We start from the raw sequence: 23,468 nt of genomic DNA on the forward strand, positions 1-23,468 counted from the left end.
TCCCTCCCTCTTTAAAAGTTATCAACTTGGTGGAGTTATTGTTCTTTCTTATAAATAATCTAATCTTAACTCTTTAATCTAAAGTGAATAAGATGATGTTGCCTTCGTCAACACGTTTAAAAGCTGAAAACAATTAACAGCATCAAGTTTTAAGTGTAAATTTAAATTTAATAGTTTATGTGACGGTTCGATATCTTTTTTAAAATTTTGTTATTTATACGATGTATCAAATTAAAATGTTACTTTATTATATTAAATTATTATATTAAACATTTTTATAAAAACAATAATAAATAAACAAAATGTCCTTAATAATTAATTGAAAAGATTGAAGCTGCTGTCAATTTTGGGCTGATAATTTATGTTATACCACATCAGATTTAATTTTTTGATTAAAAAAATATTGTTACTGCTTTTTATGACTGTTAGTGCCATTTCCTTTCCAAATGTTCTAACATTGGAAAATTAAACTTGAGCACCTTTGAAAAACGTAAATTCCATAAACCATTTTCTCAAATTTTATAAGACTTGTCACTTAATATTACAATATAGTTAAATTTATCTTCACTTGTGATTGATAAGCCTTATGTTCATTTTAATACCAAAATATAATGATATTTATCTTCACTTGTGACTAAAAATCTTAGATTTAAAACTCGCAAATAATGAGTTCATTTTAGAAGACCTTTTGTGGTTTTGTTGGGTTTTTGGTGGTAGATTTTGGAAGACTTGTAAATAAATAAATGGTATTTATTCTTCCACAGTTTTCTCACCGACCAAGCAATAAATATAAAGTATCTGAAATTTAATTTGGGTCCAATGCTATTTGCCAATAAGCTTGGTTGGCAATATGCTTAGTTGGAGGAAGCGATTAGGTTCGATTTATAAATATTTATGGTGAATTTGATTTGATTTCCTGAGCCAACCATGCAACAAGCCAGAATATGTACGCACCTACAAAAATATTCAAAAAAATGCATGCAGTGTTTCATCATCCCGTGTATCATTAAATAAATAAAATATACACAATACTTTATTAAGCATGATTTCATCAAATCAAATTTCATCACATTTTTTTGTATTATAATGAAATTAATCCAATGTATAACACAATGTTGGTAGTCTCTTAACAGCAACCAAAGTTCAACTTCGGTTGAAGACTTTTGAACCAACACGCTAAGATTGAAGACTAGTCACATACCGTTTTACTATTTATAATACTTCTTCTCTGCATTACCCATTCCTTTTTGGATTCTCCATTACCTCATTCTTTTAGTTCAACTTTCAATTGGTTATTATTACTCTATCTTTCAATACCAAAACCACATTTTGCGCACATGATTTGTTTGAAAATACTTCCTTCAAACTTAGTGTCGATCACTTTCAAATCTACAAGTAAAACATAAGGGGATGCAAAATGTTGAGTTGAGCGCAATCAAAGATTTGGAAAGTTGTGGGTAGAAGTTAGGGAATTGAAACTAGTACTTTATTAAATTGTATCCATGTAGAAGTGAATTTTAATGATATGCAAAATGTATGAGTTCGGGGGATATCAGATATTCAAATGAATTTATTGGGTAGTGCGAATCACACACCTCTTTTTACTTCCGACACTCTATTGTTAAATTTTGTCTATTGATTTTCGTCAATTGATTCTGTTTAGTGGCAAAAAAATTAAGAAAATATGTGAAAGATAAAAATAAGTATATTGATAATGCTACTCTATTAATATTGCAGTTGTATCTAGTTTTAATCGCATGCTTCATGTCCTAACACACAGTTTTTTCTAAGTTTAATTTTTTTGCTATTCAATTGTTTAATTAGTCGCGGGCAAGGAGGGGGCCAAGGCTGCTAAGTGAATTTGCATCATTGCATGTGGGAGGGAGTAAGGACGACATGTGTGATGTGATGAGAGTGTTCAACACGTGTCATTCCATTTCCTTGCCCTACACACATATCATGATTATATGAAATGGACCAACATCGATTACTTTGTTTATGGAGGATAAACGCAAAGCCAAAAACACAAACTAAGCAATCATGCCAATCCCTAATTCCCGCCGTTCACTCGTGCAAAATTTATGTATCAAACATGTTGGATGGTCCTAATTGTTCGATCAAATATTATTGAATATAATGATGCCATTTGGTTAACATGTGATGTGATATGAGATGGTGGAACACATATTGAATGAGATGATGTGATTTGGTAATTAAACGTGTGTTATATTGTTTGTAAAAGCTATCAAATAAAAATACGATGGTGAAGGAATGAGTTCATATGATTTTTGACATTCAGGCATTTGATAATAAATTTTAACAAGAACTAACACTTTTATGATATTATGTATTAGTGAACACATGAATAAAGTTAAGTAAATGATTCTCATACTCATTTTTTAGCAAAAGCTCCATAACAAAATGATTCAAATTTCTATATATTTCTTCTTAATAAACATGCCCGCCATGTTCTCAAATAGTATTTTTAATGTAGCAATGGACAATATCGACTACATATTCTACTTTATATGTTGTAACTATATGAGACTAGCTAATTGCTATGGATAATGAGATAATATATCAACAACACATTGTGATGATCGATATAATGAAACTATTTGCTACACTAATGATGTTATTTAGAGTATTTCCTTATATTAGTATATTACCAAACAAAATATTATACTCATGAGTCATGAATCCATCAAAATCGCCAATCAAATATTATATTCATGAATCCATCCAAATTTGCATGCCACTAATTAAGTAAGCAGAAAACTATTGTTCACCTAACATATAATCTAGTCATTTTTTGGATGTAGACTCGTGTCTAAGTATATATGATTTTGACTTTCAATTTGAAACACGCGATACTGCGTTAGCATACTTGGTCCCAACGAATCGTATTATAAATCATGTACATCTGTCATGAAGTTGAAGGAGAAAGTAGGTCATTATCATATATTCAAACCTAGATGAGAAACAAACTCAAAAGCTAATTGTACTCCGATCCAAAAAAACTTGTAACGCACGAAAACTAGAAATTGATATTGCTTTTATATACTTATGCACAAACGAGGTATGAAGTAAATGTGAACTGCTGATAATTTCGAATATTTGCACACAGTAAAGTTGCTGTAAGCTACAGCATTAGTGCATGTTCACGAAACTTTGTGTGATGAACCCCTTGATTTTATGCCAACCATTAGAAAAGGTGGACAGTAAGCAAAACGAGTTTGGTGGGTCTTTGTCAAAATTAGGCAGAGAGAGGAGAGGCCTTGATCACCTTCCTCGCTACAAGGTTTTTCAAGGTCGAGGAGCACCCGATTCATGACTTACAACTCATGGCTCTGCCATCTGGTGCAGGAAACTAGGGGAGGGACCAAATAAACCAGAGAAAATACACCTAGGTTTAGCTTCATTTGCTGACTAACAATATATTGAAAATTTTGTTATGTTTCAGTTATGAATGGAGAGAAACTTATTTCGAAAGGATGTTACTATGACGGTATTTTCAAACCAATCATGTAGTATTATATGTTTTGACGTTCTTACGTAACGTACATAACAATACACAATACGACACTACAACAAGTATAACTGTTTCCTAGCAGTCCTTCTTCATCAATTGATAATTTGATATCACATCATCTGGATGATAGTCTCTTATTTTCTTAATAATTAGCGAATAAAATGAAACGTAAACTAACAAAGAACTACTCAAGTAACAAGTATTTTATTTACACAAAAAGAACAAGTATTTCATATATTCATTAAAAGAGTCTAGAGGAACTGAGGAAGGCTCCACATCCACATCAAAGTCAAGCCCACCATTTATGATGAGCAATCACAGTTCTATACCTATTTAAATCACTCTTCTATTTTATGTAGGATTCCCTTCCTTTATTTTTTATTTTTCCATTTGCTTGATTTGTGTCTTCTTGTACTCTATCGAGCAGTTTAGTTTGGGGTCAGGCTTTGTCCTATCATTTTTTGCCAGCCTAAACAGTGTCGACAACCCTTCACTTATGTCAATTGAGGACCCACCAATAATGTTTATATGGTGAAATATATAGTATTACACATTTACGCTATCACAATCTCCTCTTAATGCACATGCATAAAACAGATTATCATTTTTGTCCCTCCAAGTTCTTCAACTTAACCTATTTTAATTTTTAATCCATTTCAACAAGTACATAACTCGTTTTTAAACTATGATCTAGAACAATTGGATCAGTTGGGACCAATGGCAAGAGTTAGGCCAATATGCCAAAAGCAGTGAAAAATTACGAGGATGCCGATTTGTGTTGGGGGCACCAACTTAAGAATATAGATTTCAATAACTCTACATTCAACCTTCCAACGCTTATGAACGATGAACTCGCCATCTAGAGAATAGACTTGAGGGTTCTTGTACAATACGAATTTATACTTCATGCAAACGCGATTGTTACTCTTAGAATGACGAGTTTGTCATTCTGTCCTAGGGTATAGATTGGTCGTAGTTTGTTAGTATCTCGATGTTGTAGTTGACATAAGGTTTGAAAACGCCAAGAGAAAGAGAATTGTAGCATAATTGGTATGGGAACAGAAATGGGAGTTTGGTACAACCATTATCATCTCACATCAATCACTCTCGATGCCTCAAAGGTATGAAGCACATATGGGGTCCTCTAGTCCTCGTCTCCTCACAGCGATGTGGCAAACAAAAGGCTTGACGTCCCTACTTGGTTGCAGCCGAGTCCTTTCCCTCTTTACATGTGTCTTTGTTTTGTGATGCCACCGTATCCCCAAGAGTCCAACACCACCTCTGTCATTTTTCAATCACACACGAAACGCGCAACAGTGACAAATGGGAAGCTTGACGTCAATCATTTCCTCCACCGAAAACAGGGAAATGAGGCTCCAACCAATTGTCCATTAGCATTGCTATTATGCTTGTTATGGATTACCGACATGTGTGTGAGAGCGGCGAGATTGACTCTATCGCTGCTCTCTCGCCGTTCGAAATGTGAAAAAATCTCATTTGACATTCTAAATTTTCTATAATTAGAAAGAAAAATACACTAGTGAGGAGTGTGGAATGAAAATTTTGAAGTACTAATAACAGTTTATTTTTGAATTTGTAAGTGGAAAGTTTTACATTTAATTTACATGACGAGTTTGATACTTAATTAATTATTATGACTATCTTATCGTGTAGTTTAATTTAAACACGCACTTAGAATTTTAGAATACAATATTGATATAACAAAATAAAAAAATATCTATATTTTACACCTCAAGTTTAATTTGGCGGTGGTTTTCAATTCAACATACATTGTGGGAGTATCATATAACAGAGTGTAAATTTTATATTTTTGAATAACATTGTCTTACAACCATTATCATAATATGATGCATTTCTCCTCACTACTTGTATGGGAGTGATTTTAGATTCGACTCATATGAGTGACGAATTTGATACTAAATTATTCTGACAAACTTATTATAAGGCTTATTTTAAATCTTTCATCTATTACGTAAAAATATCATTTTATATCAAAAAATAGCATTATTAAAAAAATATATATCCACTTTTGACAAAAAATTATATATCCCTTGCTGTGAGCCCATGTAGTTCAAAGAGAAGACATACGATATGGGCTAAGAACATAATGGATCATTTTCACCACAGAATCAAAGGCCATCCCAAACCTCTAAAAGCAGCCAAACTTCAAACAACCACAAAAGAAAAACAAGTCACGGTGGAAGAACTCCAATTGGGAATATTTTTGCTCGTTATTTTGAAGTGATAATGATGCTTAACACTGATAACATATCAATGGTGCTGCCATTCATGAATGCAAGAAAAACAGATATTGCAGAAACCTATGATCGAAGAAATGAAGAGAGAGAGAGAGAGAGAGGAGGACTTTTTGATCTCTAATATCTTTTGTATTTGTTCAGAATGAATTGATACAATGAGCATTACAATCTTATATAGTAGCTAAACAAACTTAGGCCTTAAGCTAGCTAACAGTTACTAACTACCTAGCTAACAACCTATCTGAGGTGGCATAAGAAACTAGCTGAGATGGCATATGATGTGGCATTATTTTCAACATCCCCCTCAATCTCAACTGGGGTTCCCAAGTTGAAGATTGTAGCAATGACGATTGAATGTTGGATTGTGCAACCCTTTTGTTAATACATCAACTGTTTGATCTTCAGTGGGAATATACACTACTTCCAAATCTTTCTTTTGTACCATTTCCCTAACAAAATGATAATCTATGTCTAGGTGCTTGATCCGAGAATGAAACACTGGATTTGCACTCAAGGCTGTTATAGACATATTGTCACAATGAATGACTGCAGGTGCAAACAAGTTAACTTTCAAATCCTTCAAAATGTTCCTCACCCATGCAATGTTAGCTGCAGTGTGTGCAAGGGCCTTATATTCAGCTTCAGTTGAGCTTCTGGAGACTGAATTTTGTTTCTTTGCTTACCAAGATATTGGATTGTGTCCCAAGAACACAACATAACCAGTCACTGATCTTCTGGTATTAAGATCTGCAGCCTAGTATGAGTTTGAGAATGCACTAAGACTAAACAAATGTATCTATAGTATAATTGATTCTAGTGTGAAGTGTACCCTTCAAATACCTGATAATTCGCTTCATTGCTCCAAAATGCAATTCTGTTGGTGCATTCATGAATTGACAAACCGAATTAACTGCAAAAATAATGTCTGGTTGTGTGAAGGTTAGGTATTGTAATGATCCAATCCAGCTTCTGTATAGAGATGGATCTGCCATTGTAGTTCCTTTTGCACCAAGCAATTAACTGTGAGGTTTACAAGGTGTAGCTGCAAGCTTGCATGAATCCATTCCTGCCTTGTGAATCAAATCTGTAATGGACTTCAATTGATTGGCAAATATATCACCATTTGCCTTATATTGAATTTGTAAACCTAAGATATAGGTCAGCTTCCCCATATCTCTCAATTTAAACACTTCAGATAGTTATGTAATAACATTTTGAACCTTGGATGGATTTAATCCTGTGAGGATAATGTCACCCACGTATAGCAGTAACATAATTGTGTCAATACCATCTTACTTAACAAATAAACTTGTATTAGAAGGAGATGCAATGAAATTCAGTGCAACTAAGTAGCTTGTGAACTTGGAATTCCATGCCTTGGGAGCTTGCTTTAAACCATATAATGACTTTATCAATTTACAAAACATGGTTTCGTTTAGCAGGATCAACAAAACCTTGAGGTTTGTTTCATATAAACCTCTCCTGTAAATCACCATGTAATAAGGCATTTTTAATGTCCAATTGCCTCAGATCCAAACGATTCACTGCAGGAACTGCTAAAATTATCCTCATTGTTGTGTGTTTTACTATAGGACTGAAAGTATCCAAGTAATCAATTCCATGCTTTTGAGAAAAGCCTTGAGCCACTAATCTAGCTTTGTACCTTGATACACCTCCATCTGGATTCTTCTTAATTTTGTAAACCCATTTACTTCCAACTATTGATCTGTCATATGGTGGGGATACCAACATCCATGTGCACTGTGCACTGAGGGAATCATATTCTTCTTGCATTGCCAATTGCCACTGCGACATACTAGCTGCTTTTCGAAAGGTTCTGTAACATCACTGATCTCAAAGATTAATGAATACCATCCAGTAAATAATTCATCTTCATTTAACTGGAGTGATTGCAATTCAGGAAATGAAGCAATCATAGCTGCATAGTTATTTCTTTCAAAAGTTTAACTTCTTAGTCTAGTCATAACAGACTGAGAAGAACTGTTAGGAAAAACAATTAGATTCTGGTTCTGAGTGTATATGAAGAATTACCTCAAGCTGTGATGGGGAATGGACATGCAACATTTGATTTGTACCAAAGTGATGATGACTTGGAGATTGGTGCTGACTTTGAGATACATATTCCATAACAGTTGACATACCGTCATTAGGCTCACTATGACTTGAATCGGTACTAATATATGTCACTGACTCAGTATTAGCCTCTACCCTTATTTCTTCATTAACCACTTGTCTATCAATACATTCATATCCTTGCCTTTGACCTTGTTCACATATTTCAGGTAATTGAATCACAACATGTGATAAAGTTGGCTTAGACACCTCTTTTGTATTACATGAAACTGTACGCTTCTCATTCTTGAAAGGGTAAATGTCCTCATCATGAATAACATGTTTGGACAATATAAAAATTATGGACTTCATCTCAAAACATATAACCCCTTTGTATCCTTGAGTAAATCCAAGAAAGACACACTGACCTGACCTTGGTCGCAACTTATTCCCATTGAAAGGCCTAAGTAAAGGATATACTGCAGTGCTAAATATTGTTAAACTGTGAATGTCAGGATCTTGATTAAACAACACCTGATATGGAGATTTCAACCCAAGTACTCTACAATGCATCCTGTTTATAAAAAAATGCAGCATATGAACATGCATGGTACCAAAATGACACAAGGACTTGTGTTTCAGTCATCATTATCAAATTTGTTTCTACTAAGTGTCTATGTTTCCTTTATGCAATACCATTATGCTATGGGGTATGTGGACATGTTAATTGATGAGCAATGCCCATATTCTGTAGAAATTCCTTAAACACTTTACTTCCATACTCTCCTCCACCATCAGATTGAAGACAATTAATAGCTTGATTAAATTGAGTAGTCACAAAACCATAAAATTTGACAAATATTGGAAATGCATCTGATTTATTTACCATAGGGAAGATCCATACAAACATATAATAGTCATCTATAAAGCTGATATAATACCTATAACCTTCAACTGACTTTTGAGGTGATAGATCCCAAACATCAGTGTGAATCTTATCAAACACAGCTTTGGATCTTTCTGATCTTACATGAAATGGTAATTTGCTCATTTTGCCTTGAATACATGCTATACACAATGAAGAACATTCATCTACATTAACGGGTAACTGATTATTCTGTAACATAGACTTCAATATTTCTTCAGATGGATGTCCCAATCGTTTGTGCCATATAGTAGCTTTAACCTTTCTTCCCAAAAACACAGCACATCTTCCCAATCTTGCAGCAAATAATCTCTGAAAAGCACTCATTGGAATGTTGAACAGTTCTCCATTATCACTTTTTCCTTGGTACAAAATTAGATGCGTTGCCTTGTCCTATATAAAGAAAAACAAATCATCACATATAAATCAACAACCATTGTCTCTACATAACTTCCTTACAGATAACAGATTCATAGTTATCTTTGGCACATGTAATACATTATGTAAAATGAGAGAATTAGAAGATGTTTTAATGACAGATGAACCAATGTTATGAATTGGCAAACCTTCACTACTTCCAACAATGATTTTAGCATCACTAGTATATGGAGTTACTTGACTATATATCTAGATTGGCAGTCATGTGGTAAGTGGCATTTGTGTCAACCACCCAAGTGTCTGCAGCTGAAAAATCATGAACAATTGGATTTGGATTGAAACTTGCAATATTTGATCCATGTGCTGTCATCTCTACAAGAGATTGAGGTGGAGTTCCACCTTGATAGGCATAGTTGTTCCTGTGATAACACTCTAGAGCTGTGTGCCCTTTCTTTCCATATATTTGACACACCAAAAAGCCATTTGATGAAGGACCATTGAAAGTATGTCTTTGATAACAATTTGGAGCTATATGACCTTTTCTTGAACAGATATGACATTCAGGTGACACTGTAAACTTATAATTGGTGTTGCCATTCCAGTTTCTACCTTGCTTAAAGCCATTTCTAGAGAAATTGTTTCCATAACCTGAATTATTGCCAGAAAATGAACCATTTGCTCCATTTGATCCATTATGTGGACTTTTTCCATTATCAGTGTATCCATTGGAGTTTCCTTGTCTATTTCCAAATTTTGAAAATGACCTGAAATTGTTGTTATTGGCATAGAATCTTCTGTTATTACTGTTGAAATTATTCATATGCTGTGAATGAAAGTTCTTTCCTCCATTGCCTACATAGCTAGAACCACCATTAAATCCTTGAAACCCTTGAGAATTATAACTCTCTCCTTGTTCATAATTTTGAAAATTTCCCTAAACTCCTTGTGTATTTGATGACTCTCTTTGCACACATAAAGAAGACATAGAATTGGGGAGACTTGTCATCTTGGATTAAATATATCTTTCTGCACCAAGAAGCTGTGCTTGGAAATCTTTTAATGAAATACTAGAATCCCTTGCCAAGATTACTGTTTTAATGACTTTAAACTCTGGTGGCAACCCAGATATTGCATCAATTATGAAATCATTGTCAATGTTCTTTTCTCCAGCAGAAACAAGTTGATCTCTAATTCCTTTCAACTTCAACAAGTACTTATCCACCGAATTTGTGCCTTTTTGTATAGTGTGAAACTTAGACTTCAATTGATTCACTTGAACAACAGAGAATGATGCAAATATTTCTTGAAGACATTCCCAAGCCTCCTAAGATGTTTTACAACCAACAATGTGATCCATCGCCTCATCAGAGAGTAGCAATTAGCAAGCTCAACAATGCCAAATCTTTCTTCACCCATTCCTTGTATTCAACTGTTATTTCCTTTGTAATCCCAGTATTTGTACTCACATAATACTTTGGTGGACATTGAGACTCACCAGTAAAGAACTCAAAAATATCATAACCTCGTAACACAAATTGAAACTGATAGCTCCACTTTGTAAAATTGTCATCTTAAAGCTTCACAATTATCATTACCAAAAGACATTTCAATCTTGACTGAGTTTGTTTTCATTATGTCAAATTTCTAAAAATTTTCTCACCAAGATTCCTTATTTCTTCTTCAAATTAACAACTTTTTAGACATAATTCACAACCAAATAACAACTAAGACAACTTGTAATCAATCTTGAAGATAATACTTTTTACACTTTGGCATTGGCCTTCAACAAGTGTAAAACAAGAAACACAATTATATCAATCCAATCACACTTTGGCATTGGCCTTTAACAAGTGGATAGCAAAAAATTACTTCACAATTCTATCAATTTTGTCAATAACGGGTTTGACCTTGTATTGATCAATCACACAGAAAACTGGCATTTACATAAACACATACAGTGCAGTAACTTCAAACATACCCTGAAATCGCCATGAATCTTGAATCGTAGACCCCAGATAGCACATTGCATACTCCATATCCGTATAAGAAAAACCCTGATCCCAGAGAACACTTCGCAAGAAACACCAGCAGAAGAAGCCACCAAAGATCATCCATTCGAACTACCTTCAGTACTTGCAAGAAACACCAACGGAAGAAATCACCAACGATCGTCCTGGGCGATTGATACCATGATAACATATCAATGGTGCTGCCATTCATGAATGCAAGAAAAACAGATATTGCAGAAACCTATGATCGAAGAAATGAAAAGAGAGAGAGAGAGAGAGAGAGAGAGAGGAGGAGGAGGAGGAGGAATTTTCGATCTCTAATATCTTTTTGTATTTGTTCAGAATGAATTGATACAATGAGCATTACAATCTTATATAGTAGCTAAACAAACTTAGGCCTTAAGCTAGCTAACAGATACTAACTACCTAGCTAACAACCTATCTAAGGTGGCATAACAAACTAGCTGAGATGGTATGATGTGGCATTATCTTCAATAAACACTTTATTTATCACCATTAAATGAATTTAAATTTCTAGATATGTGTAGTGATATACACAAATCTCAAAATTTAAATACGTATGGTAGTGAGCCACTACTTGAAGGTGGTGAGACCTTAACCATAACGCATATGAAATTCTCTACATGTTAATTGTGAAATCTTTGAAGGGTAATTTTAGAATGACCAAAATTTTAAATCAAGTTTGTTAACTAAATGATGTGTTATTAATATGAAATAAGCACGTTAATCAACACTTAAGTAATAATTCAATCATCAACAATCACATCCGCAAAATTTGAATTACCCATCTTTGGATTCCAATGCGTTTCGAAACAGTGGAATTCTATCATCTCGACCTACAGTTCACAAAATCTGACTTCAAAATAGCATCCGAGCAGGGAACCCTCAGTCAAAGGCACGTCGTCTCCGTCGCCTCTCAACTCCATTCCCTTGACTTGGAAGCGCCACCGTTCTGAGATGATTCTTCGGCAAGAAATATTACCTTTCGAACCGTGCCCTTCAAGCATCTTAAGTTTACTTACCTACTGGGCTCCAGCAATGATTTCGTATTTGTTGGTATTTTACAGTTTACTAACTCAATACCAAAATATGTGGGTGATAAGTTTACAAACTCTATCACACCTCTTTCACTTTGCACTCTCAAATAAAATTGGACAAAGAAAGAAATAGAGAAAGGAGGGAAGCAACAAGCTTTGGCAAAACACTTGGACTTTGATATATGAAAAAGGTTTACAAACTGTTGGAATAAGAAAGCTTACAAGCTTCTTCACAATTGGAAGTGGGATTCGGATGGGATGATATACAATGCTTGAGAGCTTGGGTATTTATAGCAAACCAAATGATTAAACTAAGATTATTTATTACCACACAAAACACATTAATTGCACCTAATAATTTTTATTCAACCATACCTAACATTGCCTAACTTTCCATGCCTAACTTTGACATTGATTTTCAACAATAGCAACCTGTTTTGATTTGAATTTCCAACACACCTCCTCAAATCAAAACGCCTTCATTCCTAGCATTTCACGCAGTAGCCGGAATGTTTCAATTGGCAATGGCTTTGTGAAGATGTCTGCCACTTGTTCCTTGGTGTGACAGTAGACAAGTTCAATTGTCTTTTGCTTCACATGGTCCCTTAGAAAATGGAACCTGGTATCAATGTGCTTGCTCCTTCCATGTTGAACAGGATTCTTTGCAAGTTTGATTGCAGACACGTTATCTACGTGAATCACAGTCGATTCCACTTGTGGATGACACACTGACTTCAACAGATTTCTTAACCAAATTGCCTCACACACGGTTGAGGCTACAGCAACATACTCGGCTTCACATGATGACAAAGCAACAATTGATTGCTTCTTTGAAGTCCATGAGAAAGCTGTTGATCCTAGAAAAAACACATAGCCAGTTGTGCTTTTCCTTTCATCTTGGTCACCTCCCCAATCACTATCTGAATAACCAAATAATTTTGCATCTTCACCAAAATTATAAAATAGACCATAGTTTAGAGTACCTCTTATGTACCTCAAAATTCTCTTGGCGGCCAGCCAATGAGACTCCCTTGGTGTTTCCATGTATCGACTCACGAGTCCAACACCATAAACTATATCAGGTCTTGTGATTGTAAGGTACCTTAGGCTTCCAACGAGGCTTTTGTACACTGTTGAGTTTACAAACTCACCCTCTCCTCCTTTGGACAACTTCAATCCAGTTGCGACTGGGGTATTGACAGTGTTGCACTTGTCCATATTGAACTTCTTCAATATGTCTCTCATGTACCTTTGTTGAGAGATGTAGATACCATCACTTTCTTGCTTCACTTCTATGCCAAGAAAGTATGACATTAATCCATTGTCAGTCATCTCGAATTCATTGAACATGGATTGCTTGAACTCATGGAACATTGCCTCATTGTTTCCTGTAAACAATAAATCATCTACATAGAGACAAATAATTAAGAACTCCCCTTTTTCACCATTCTTCATGTAAACTGAATGCTCGTATGGACATTTCTGAAATCCATTTTGGTGAAGGTAGTTGTCGATCCTTGAGTTCCAAGCTCGTGGTGCTTGCTTGAGGCCGTACAAAGCCTTCTTCAAACGATACACCTTATCTTCTTCTCCTTGTACTTGGAAGCCTTCCGGTTGTTCCACGTACACTTCTTCCTCAAGTACTCCATTAAGGAAGGCTGACTTGACATCTAGTTGATAAATTTTCCATTTATGATGTGCGGCAAGAGAGATTAGCAATCTTACCGTGTCAAGTCTCGCAACTGGAGCATAGACTTCATCATAGTCCACTCCATACTTCTGTTTGTAGCCCTTTGCTACAAGCCTTGATTTGTATCGATCCACACTCCCATCTGCAGTGCGTTTGATCTTGTAAACCCACTTGACACCAATAGCCTTCTGATTTGGTGGGAGCTTTGTCAGCTCCCAAATGTCATTCTTCTCGATGGCATGGATCTCTTCTTCCATGGCTTTCTTCCAACAATCTTCTTCCACAGCTTCATTGAATGAGAAAGGCTCGTGGTCTGCATACAAGCAGAAAATGTTGGTTTCTTCTTCTTCTTCTTGTCCATAAATATCTGTGAGACTCCTTAACCTCACTGGAGTTGAGGAGCTGCTTTCCTCACTAGATGTAGGACCACTCCTTGCAATTATGTGCACTGGAGTTGTTGTGATTGTTTGAGCAGGCTGTTGCTCAATCGGTGGTACAACTTCTGGTTCTTCAAAATCAGTGGAGACGATCTTCTCTTTACTGACTTCTTTGTTGTTCCACATCCATGTCTCTTCCTCACTGAAGATGACATCTCTACTAACCACTAGTTTGCCAGTTAGTGGGTTGTAGAGCTTGTATGCCTTGGACTCTTCACTACAGCCCACAAACACACACTTCTCACCTCTATCATCAAGTTTCCTCCTCTTGGCTTCTGGAACTTGAGCATATGCAACACACCCAAAAATTCTTAGGTGTGTAACATTCGGCTTGTATCCACTCCAAGTCTCTTGTGGTGTCATCCTCTTGACACTCTTTGTTGGACATCGATTCAACAAATAAATCGAACAAGCTACAGCTTCTGCCCATAACTCTTTTGGCAAATTCTTCTCCTTAAGCATGGACCTTGTCATGTCAAGGATGGTTCGATTCTTTCTTTCGGCTATCCCATTTTGTTGTGGGGTATAGGCAGCAGTAAGTTGATGCCTAATTCCTTGCTCCTTGCAGTATGCTTGGAAAGCATTGGAGGTGTACTCTCCACCTCTATCTGATCTCACATCCACAAGCTTGTGGTTACTTTCTGCCTCTGTGAGTGCCTTGAACTCCTTGAAAATTTTTAGGGTAGCTGACTTCTCCTTGAGAAAATAGACCCAAGTCTTTCTACTGAAATCATCAATGAAGGTAATAAAATACCTATTACCTCCATAAGACATGGGATCCAATGGACCACATATATCTGTGTGCACCAACTGCAGTGGTGCCTTTGCTCTCCATGTATCACCAACAGGGAACGATAGTCGTGCTTGCTTGCCAAGCACACAACCTTCACATACTTGGCGTGTGGCTTCAATCTGGGGTAGACCACGAACCATTCCTCCACTTGACAGCAACTTTAGGCCATTGAAATTAAGATGGCCAAATCGAAGATGCCATTTCCATGACTCATCTTCCATTACACCGATGTTGCAGCTTCCAATCTTTGTGTTCAAATTCAACGGAAACATCCGGTTCTTTGACATTCGAACACGTGCAATAAGCTTTCTCCTTGCATTCCTGAGAGTGAGAAGCATGTTCTCCATATGTATAATGTACCCTTTCTGGAGCAGTTGACCAATGCTCAGAATGTTGCTCTTCATACCTGGTATGTAGTAGGTATCGGAGATGTAGTCTTCTCTTCCATCCTTCTGGATGATCTTGATCTTCCCTTTGCCTTCAACTGGCAACTTTGAGGAGTCACCAAGACTTACAGATCCATAGGCCCCTTTTTTGAGTTCGGCAAAAAACTCCTTCTTTCCACACATGTGATTGCTTGCACCAGAGTCCAAATACCAAACATCTTGTTGGCTAATGGAATCATGGTGTGCTAGTAAGACTGTAAGTTCTTCATCAGTATTTCCACTTGATTCTGCCATGTTGACATGCTCACCATTTTTATGTGAACATTCATTGGCATAATGTCCATATTGCTTACAGTTGTGACACTGGATATGCGCCTTTCCTCGAGTAGATCTCCACTCCTGAGACTGACCTTGATTTTGTGCATAGCCTCGACCTCTTCCTCGGGCTCGTCCTCGGCTACGGTTGGATGAGCTCCCACGACGTGAGTTCCACTGCCCACGACCTTTATTTGGTTTGTCAATATTCAACTTTGACTCCAAAGCTTGCTCTAGCGTTGTGGGGCTTGCATTCTTCTGAATGCGTTGCTCGTGAACTAGGAGGGATCCTAGTAGCTCTTCTGCGCTCATCACCTCCAAATCCTTGGATTCCTCAATGGCAGTCACCACATGCTCAAACTTAGATGTGAGTGACCGGAGTATCTTCTCCACAACTCGTACTTCATCGAGTCTCTCGCCATTTCTCCTCATCTGATTTACTATCACAATGAGCCTTGAGTGATAGTCGGAGATGCTCTCCCCTTCATTCATATGAGCAGTTTCAAAATCTGCTCGAAGTGATTGTAACCTCACTTTCTTGACTCGATCTACTCATTTGTAGATTGTACTGAGTGTATCCCATACTTGCTTGCTCGTTGTTGCTTCTGCAACCTTCTCGAACGTTGAATCTTCCAAACCCTGGTATAGAAGATACAACGCCTTTTGGTCTTTCTTTCGTAAGTCCTTGAGAGTGTTCCTTTGATCCGCAGTATATACGGCTTCTTGCTCGGCAGTGGGTACAACATACCCACTACTGACAACTTCCCATAGCTCCTGTGATCCAAACAATGCTTTGAATTGGATGCACCATCTTTCATAATTTTCTTTCTTCAATGTGGGAACTTGGAGTTGCACTAAGTTGGACGCCATAACTGCTGCTCCTGCCAGAATGGTATTCTGGCTCTGATACCAATTGTTGGTATTTGACAGTTTACTAACTCAATACCAAAATATGTGGGTGATAAGTTTACAAACTCTATCACACCTCTTTCATTTTGCACTCTCAAATAAAATTGGACAAAGAAAGAAATAGAGAAAGGAGGGAAGCAACAAGTTTTGGCAAAACACTTGGACTTTGATATATGAAAAAGGTTTACAAACTGTTGGAATAAGAAAGCTTACAAGCTTCTTCACAATTGGAAGTGGGATTCGGATGGGATGATATACAATGCTTGAGAGCTTGGGTATTTATAGCAAACCAAATGATTAAACTAAGATTATTTATTACCACACAAAACACATTAATTGCACCTAATAATTTTTATTCAACCATACCTAACATTGCCTAACTTTCCATGCCTAACTTTGACATTGATTTTCAACAATAGCAACCTGTTTTGATTTGAATTTCCAATAGTATTTGTATCTGTTAATGGTTACTGTGACTTGTATCTCTGGAGCCCATCAACAGTATCTGTACGCAAAATACCGAACCCCAGTTTTATGGAAAGATAAAAAAACTCTACGAATGCAAGTTCCAATTTCGGGTTTGAGTTATGTGTCAGCTATACGGATGACTGGTTTGTATATGGATATGTTCTCATTGAGAGCGAACTCTTGGATAGGTATTCATGTCCCTGACCAAGGGAGTGATGAATATAGCTTTGTAGATCTCGTCAGTCTTTTCGAATTCATATACAACGAGTACAAAACATGCATGTCAAATCACAGTTGCCTCGATTTGGACATCACGAAAAAGTAAAAAAATTCACTTTGAAGATATGACAACAGCAAATAATCTTTTAATCCTTAAATTGCCAATACTCTAATCACTCTTCTTCATTAAATGTCGCTTCCTCTGTTTAGTTTATTGCATGTAAAATAACTAAATTTCTGTCCTACATAAGGGGGTTCAAGTTCTTTAAGGAGAATGCTTATGTGTATCGTTTTGCAGGAGAGAATGAATGGAATTTTGGGTCATGAAAGAGTATGAGGTGCGTGAATCCTTTTTTTGTTAAATAATAGATTTGTTAGGTTAGATATTAGATTAGTCAACGATGAGATTTGAACCCATCATGTCATGTAAGGGCTCAACTCCTTTCCACCATTGTGATAAAATGACCACTTGCAAGTGTGTGAATCTTGGACTATTCTATTTAAAGTTGACTTTGCTGACGTACATGTGCTGACCCATCGGGAATGGAAATTATACGGTGATAAACCCATCTTCATTACTGAAAACCTATCTGTCATACGCGGATTTCAAAAGGAAATTGATGAGGATTGAATGTGTTAAAGAAGAGAAGCCTGTTTGCAGTCGCTCCTATAGCCTGAATGAGGTGCCGTTAAGTATATTATCTCTGACGCGGTTTGAATTCATCACCCTATGTGTTAGTGTATTTTTGTAAGGAGTTTAGTTTCATTTGTTTCTAACTACCTTGCTTTATGTAGATTCGGTTGTCTTTCTATTCCTGCAATTCTGTTATGAAGACTTCGATTATCCCAATCCTATTTCTTAATTCTACATCCACGTCTTGGATCCGATCGAAATAGGATTTGGTTTGTTTATATTTATTTCAATGCCTAGTAATTTTAATTTCACCAGGTGGTTTGCTACCCGCCCGTTTGGGGTGGGGCATACCTTATTAACCTGAGAGCTTAGGGCGTGCTTAATTTGACCTAGAGGTGATAATAAATCAATCATCTATCACATAACCAATCACTTTAATGTCTTGTTTAGTTACAAGTCAACGTTACTAAAAGTATTTCAGTGTATTTTGCTGCAACAGATAACTTGGATTCCAAATGTGTGCTACATATTTAGACCTAGATAGCGCACCTAGCATAAGGTTGCTTGTAAACATTTGGTAGCTTAGAGATTTTGGAGCTTGGATCAAGAATGCTTTAAGACACAAGAAATTCAAAATGGGATCGCATTTTAGCAACTCATCTTTCTTGTCGCCAATAGCTAAGGAGGCGTCGTATGGTGGCTTTTACAGAATCACCTTGTAGAGTTCCAGTAGCAATACCCGAAAATATTGAATCTCATTTTCCACTTGGGTATATAGCTTCGAGAGTTGTAACTCAAGTTCAGTATCTTACAGAATTTCATTTGTGGGCAGTGAGTCAAATCTTCATGGTGTTAAATTTGAAGAGTGTGTTATTTTAATTCTTTAGTGCGTTTTTTATAAGACCGTTTTATTATTGCTGTTAAGGGCGGAGCTAGAAAATATTTTATGGGTGGCTAGCTAAAAAAATTACCCTAAAATTCTTTTTTTTTTTTTTTTTTTTTTTTTTTTTTGTTTTTGGGTTTTTGCTACATACGTATTCTATGCAAAAATTTAAGTTTAACTTTTGTATTTATATACTTAAAATTTGTTTGGCAGGAACTTAATAAGCTTCACAATTGCAAACTAACAAAATTACAATGAATCATCAAATTTCAGATATATTTAGATTTAAACACGAGAAGAAGATAGAAAACTTGATATCTCAATTACAATCACACAACTAGATCAAAGCAAAACACTGAAAGTAGAAGTAAAGACAATATTAAAAAATTGGTTGAAACTAATATAAACCCTACTATATGAAAGCAGAATAATCTTGAACAAAATGACATCACAATTTTCGTGGTCATTTTTATATTTTTAATTGTGCTAAATACTCACTGGGCTAGTTTCATTAAAAATAATTCTTCTTACACATTTTTTTGTCTATTATATCTACACACTAAAGTATATATACATATTGCTACAAATCCTCCCTGGGCTACAGCCCACTGTAGCCCTTAGTGTGGCTACACCATTGATTGCTGTTCCTTCTGTTTTAAATCAAACAACTGAATTGCTAGCTGGCAGTAAAACTAATGTATAACAAATGGCCAAATGGATTGAACGAAATAGACCTAAGCAATACAAAAGGATGCAGTAGTAATTTACAAATTAGGCGTTTGAGCTCTGTTTTGGGTTCATGATACATTGTCGAAATGAACGCGGCGCCCCGGTTTAAACTCACTGGTTTGCTATGATATATGATGAATTTTAGTGCCGTTTAGGCTTCCAAAACTACATTTTAAATTGTGTAATAAAAATTGGATCTTTCGATTTAAGTCCGATTAATTTTGTTCTTATTCCCAAAACCCTTGAGCCTTTCTGAGGTTGTTTTTACGTCTATTTATGCCATTTGGCTCCCAATGTAATGCATCACTTCAGAAATAATCAAGACAACCTCTCGGTTTATCCCAATCTCTAGTGGATTCCACAAACCTTTATTCTTCAAGATTTACATTTGTAATCCTTCTATGCTCGTGCTGCATCAAAAACTGTTTGGCTGATTCGAAATAAAATGGAAGCCATATATAGAATTGTGTTATTTGGGGGTTTCCTCTGCTTGTTTTCAAGGGGTGTTGATGTAAAAATTAGGAAAAGTGATTTCTACACACATCTTTTCTCGCCTTACATATGCCTTTTTATTTCTAATCTTTGGATTGAATAAATGAAAGGAATTACTTTCACGATCTTGGCAATGCAAACTTCGACATATCTATAGAGAAAAGAACTTTGAGGCAGACATTTTAGCGACCTATAGTCTTGATTTAGATTTAGATCATTTTTATTTTGGTACTCCTCTTTATTGTTCAGTTAGTTTCATCTGTGAGAATCAACTTGGGATGTCCCAGTCTAGATTTATTATTGAGTATGTTTGTTTGGGCTCTTACTTTTAGCCCCGTTTTTCAACCAAAAAAAAATTATAGGAGAATCAAGGGACCATAAATAAACAAGGATTGCAGAAGGAGAAATGCGCGTGCGGAATTATTTTCCCAAGATATTAATGCTTCCCAAATGAAGATGATACTTAATAGAGAGTTGATTAAAGGTACTCTGCTCTTGTGTCATGCATAAAGCTTCAACTAACTTCAGGAACGTTAAGTTGTCATAAAAAGTTGTAGAAAATGGCAGATAAGCAAAACCAGATTATGGGAATGTGTACTTAAACTTTAACAGGGGTGTTACGGTTTTACACTGCAATCTGTTTGAAATAACTCGAGTTAGTATCCTTTTGGATCCAACTAATATAGCTAAATTACTTCATACTCATTAGTTTCATAAACAAAAAAATTGGATCCAGGATGGATACCAAACAACCGTTCCTTCAGTTATTCTGAGATAGCTCTGGAGCTTGGCTTAGATTCCTGAGGGCTTTGTCATAGGATATGAACCCCATGAACCAGAATTCATGACCATCCCTTGTGACAATCTGTATATATTTTTCCGAAGGGTTCCATCTGTTTGCTGAAGGATTTACTGTTCTTAGCTGATCAAGCGGCACCACCACCTACGTGAGATTAACTAACTTGTTAGACGAATGAAGAACTTAAGAATTCGATTATGTCCACTAGAATATCTACCTTGTAATGCATGAGAGTTGGATTTCCTGGGCACAAATAGTAAGAGAAATCGCTGCAGAAGGCTATTCGTTTATCGGAGATGTACATCATCCCAATCACAGGTCCATGAGAAGTTGATAGATGGCAAGCATATGAATGTAAGAGCTTTTCTCCTGTCACTCTTTCAAATGTCTGCTGAAACACTTTTTCTTCTCCTCCGGCAGCAAGCACCTTTGTTCCGGTACTTAGCCTTGCCATCATTGCTTCTGTGAAACTCGGGCACGTTCTCACTGTCATGCGAAAATTCCAAAATTTGTTTGATATAGGCTACTCGTATGATATACGAAACGAAGATCGACTAAGATCAATCAATTCAAAATTTCTGTAGGCTCTACCAAGAAAACTTAACAAACTGGCATTTTTCTTCTATTTAACTTTATAGCAAGGGAGAAATTAACATAGGAATTCATTTAGAAAGAAACTCACGGTGGTTCCAGACATTGTCCGCCTTGGCCTCTGCTCTTTTGGTGGCAACTTCAACCCTTTTACCGCAGTGGCACAATGCCTCAACCATATTTGCCATCGGTTCTGCAGCAGAAAGTAATAAAAATTAAAAATAAAAACGATCATCCGAACTTATCTGCCTGAGACTAAATGAAATGACGTAAATACAAAAAAAATTATCCCCCCAGATATCAAACTATAATTGAAAAGGTTCTTACATGTAAGAAGTCAATAGCACCTAAATTTAAAATTTAGTACTTTTATAAGCATGGATAAAACTAGAGCACAAAAGTTTCCCACAAGAAATTTCTTTATCAGTTAAATTAAGGCTAACTAATGATCATTATTATAATCGAAGGATTAATTCTTAAGAGAACTGCGTAAAGAAACAAGGGAACAACGGAAACACTAACGCTTGGTAGAAGAATTCGATGTGGCCGGAACAGGCGAATAATGGACATAAGGATTGTTTGCCTGGGCTGTGCCTTGAGTTTCAGAGGGACGACTATCCATGTCCGTTGTTGCAAGAGTAGAGAGTAGAAAATGGCGGACGCGATCAGGTTTATATTTATCTGTTTTTTTTTTTTATTTTTATTTTTGGTTTATATGATAAGGGTCTGTCTCGGTGTACAACAAGAAAAAAGAGAGAAAAGAAATGCCGATGGAAGGTTAGGAAAAGGTGATGAAGACCTCTAGGTGCCGTCGCACTTAAAAGCAACAAATAATATGCCAACATTTGTCTAGCAAAGGTTGGATATTGTTTCATATATTCTTTTCCGTTTTCGCTTATGATAGACGCACTCCAAATATATAAATTTGTTGAGATTCTTCAGAAGCATATATATTATATTTATCGATAAGTAAATATGGATGTAGATGAATTTGTAAAAATTAAGCAAATAAAATGGCTTAAATTAATCCTACAGATCTAATAATAAAAAAAAAAAGAAAAAAAAAGAAAATCCTTTTGTTAAGCATGCTTCACTTTTTGTCATGTTCTAGAAAGGAGGAGCAGGTTTTAGTTCAAAACAAATTAAACTAGAATAGGTTTGGTGTTTAGCATCCAATGCGATGTGTTTATCTCTCTTTGCGATAGTTTTGTAATGTTTTCAATAAATTGTAATACTTTATAATTTATTTATATTTATATTTTACATTTTAAGTTTCTCCATTACAAGTATTGTTCGTTTATTTATTTATTTTAAGTATCAACATGAACCTATTTATAGGTCATATAATATATTTAATAAAGGTAAAAAAAAAAAAAAAAAAAAAAACCCTAGGCCAATAGTTAGGAACCTAATTAACCGTTGAATGTTAGGTTTGAATATTATAACCCACAACCCCTAGGTTGGATAAACTTTCTAGAGGTCGAATAGGGTGCTGGACTTCTGAGTTAGGGATCCATGTCCCCACGTCCGTAGGCCGCCTATCATAACCCCGGTTACTGGGGCACAAACCTCCCAAGCTGCTAATCGAACATGACGAAATGGGCCACAAGATACTCCTACATCACTATCAACTTGAATTTTTTAGATTCTTCTAACATCATATATATTGATCAGTAAATATAGATGGAGATGAATTTGTCAAAAAAAAAAAAAAAAAAAAACAAATGAAATGGTTAAATTAATCCTTGCGATGGAATTAGAAAAAAACTTTTCATAAGCACGCATCGCTTTGGGTTATGTTGGAGTTTCCAGAAAGGATGAGTTGGTTAATTAAACTAGAATAGGTTTGGTGGTTTGCATCCAGTGCAT

At 35.8% G+C, this 23,468-nt stretch overlaps 1 protein-coding gene across 1 annotated transcript; it reads right to left on the reverse strand.

The window, feature by feature from the left end:
- Nucleotides 1-20,791: 20,791 nt before the first annotated feature.
- LOC103932446 (GLABRA2 expression modulator) lies at nucleotides 20,792-22,326 on the reverse strand. Its single transcript, XM_009342058.3, has 4 exons — nucleotides 22,122-22,326; nucleotides 21,691-21,792; nucleotides 21,226-21,494; nucleotides 20,792-21,152 (listed from the first exon to the last, which is right to left on the reverse strand). Exons 1-4 carry the CDS (start codon nucleotides 22,219-22,221, stop codon nucleotides 20,970-20,972), a joined length of 654 nt encoding a protein of 217 aa, XP_009340333.2. The 5' UTR covers nucleotides 22,222-22,326; the 3' UTR covers nucleotides 20,792-20,969.
- Between the last annotated feature and the right edge of the window lie 1,142 nt (nucleotides 22,327-23,468).

Source organism: the organism of the source record quoted next, unplaced genomic scaffold, assembly GCF_019419815.1.
Source record: "Pyrus x bretschneideri cultivar Hongxiangsu unplaced genomic scaffold, Pyrus_bretschneideri_v1 Contig10, whole genome shotgun sequence".
NCBI classification, from domain to species: Eukaryota; Viridiplantae; Streptophyta; class Magnoliopsida; order Rosales; family Rosaceae; genus Pyrus; species Pyrus x bretschneideri.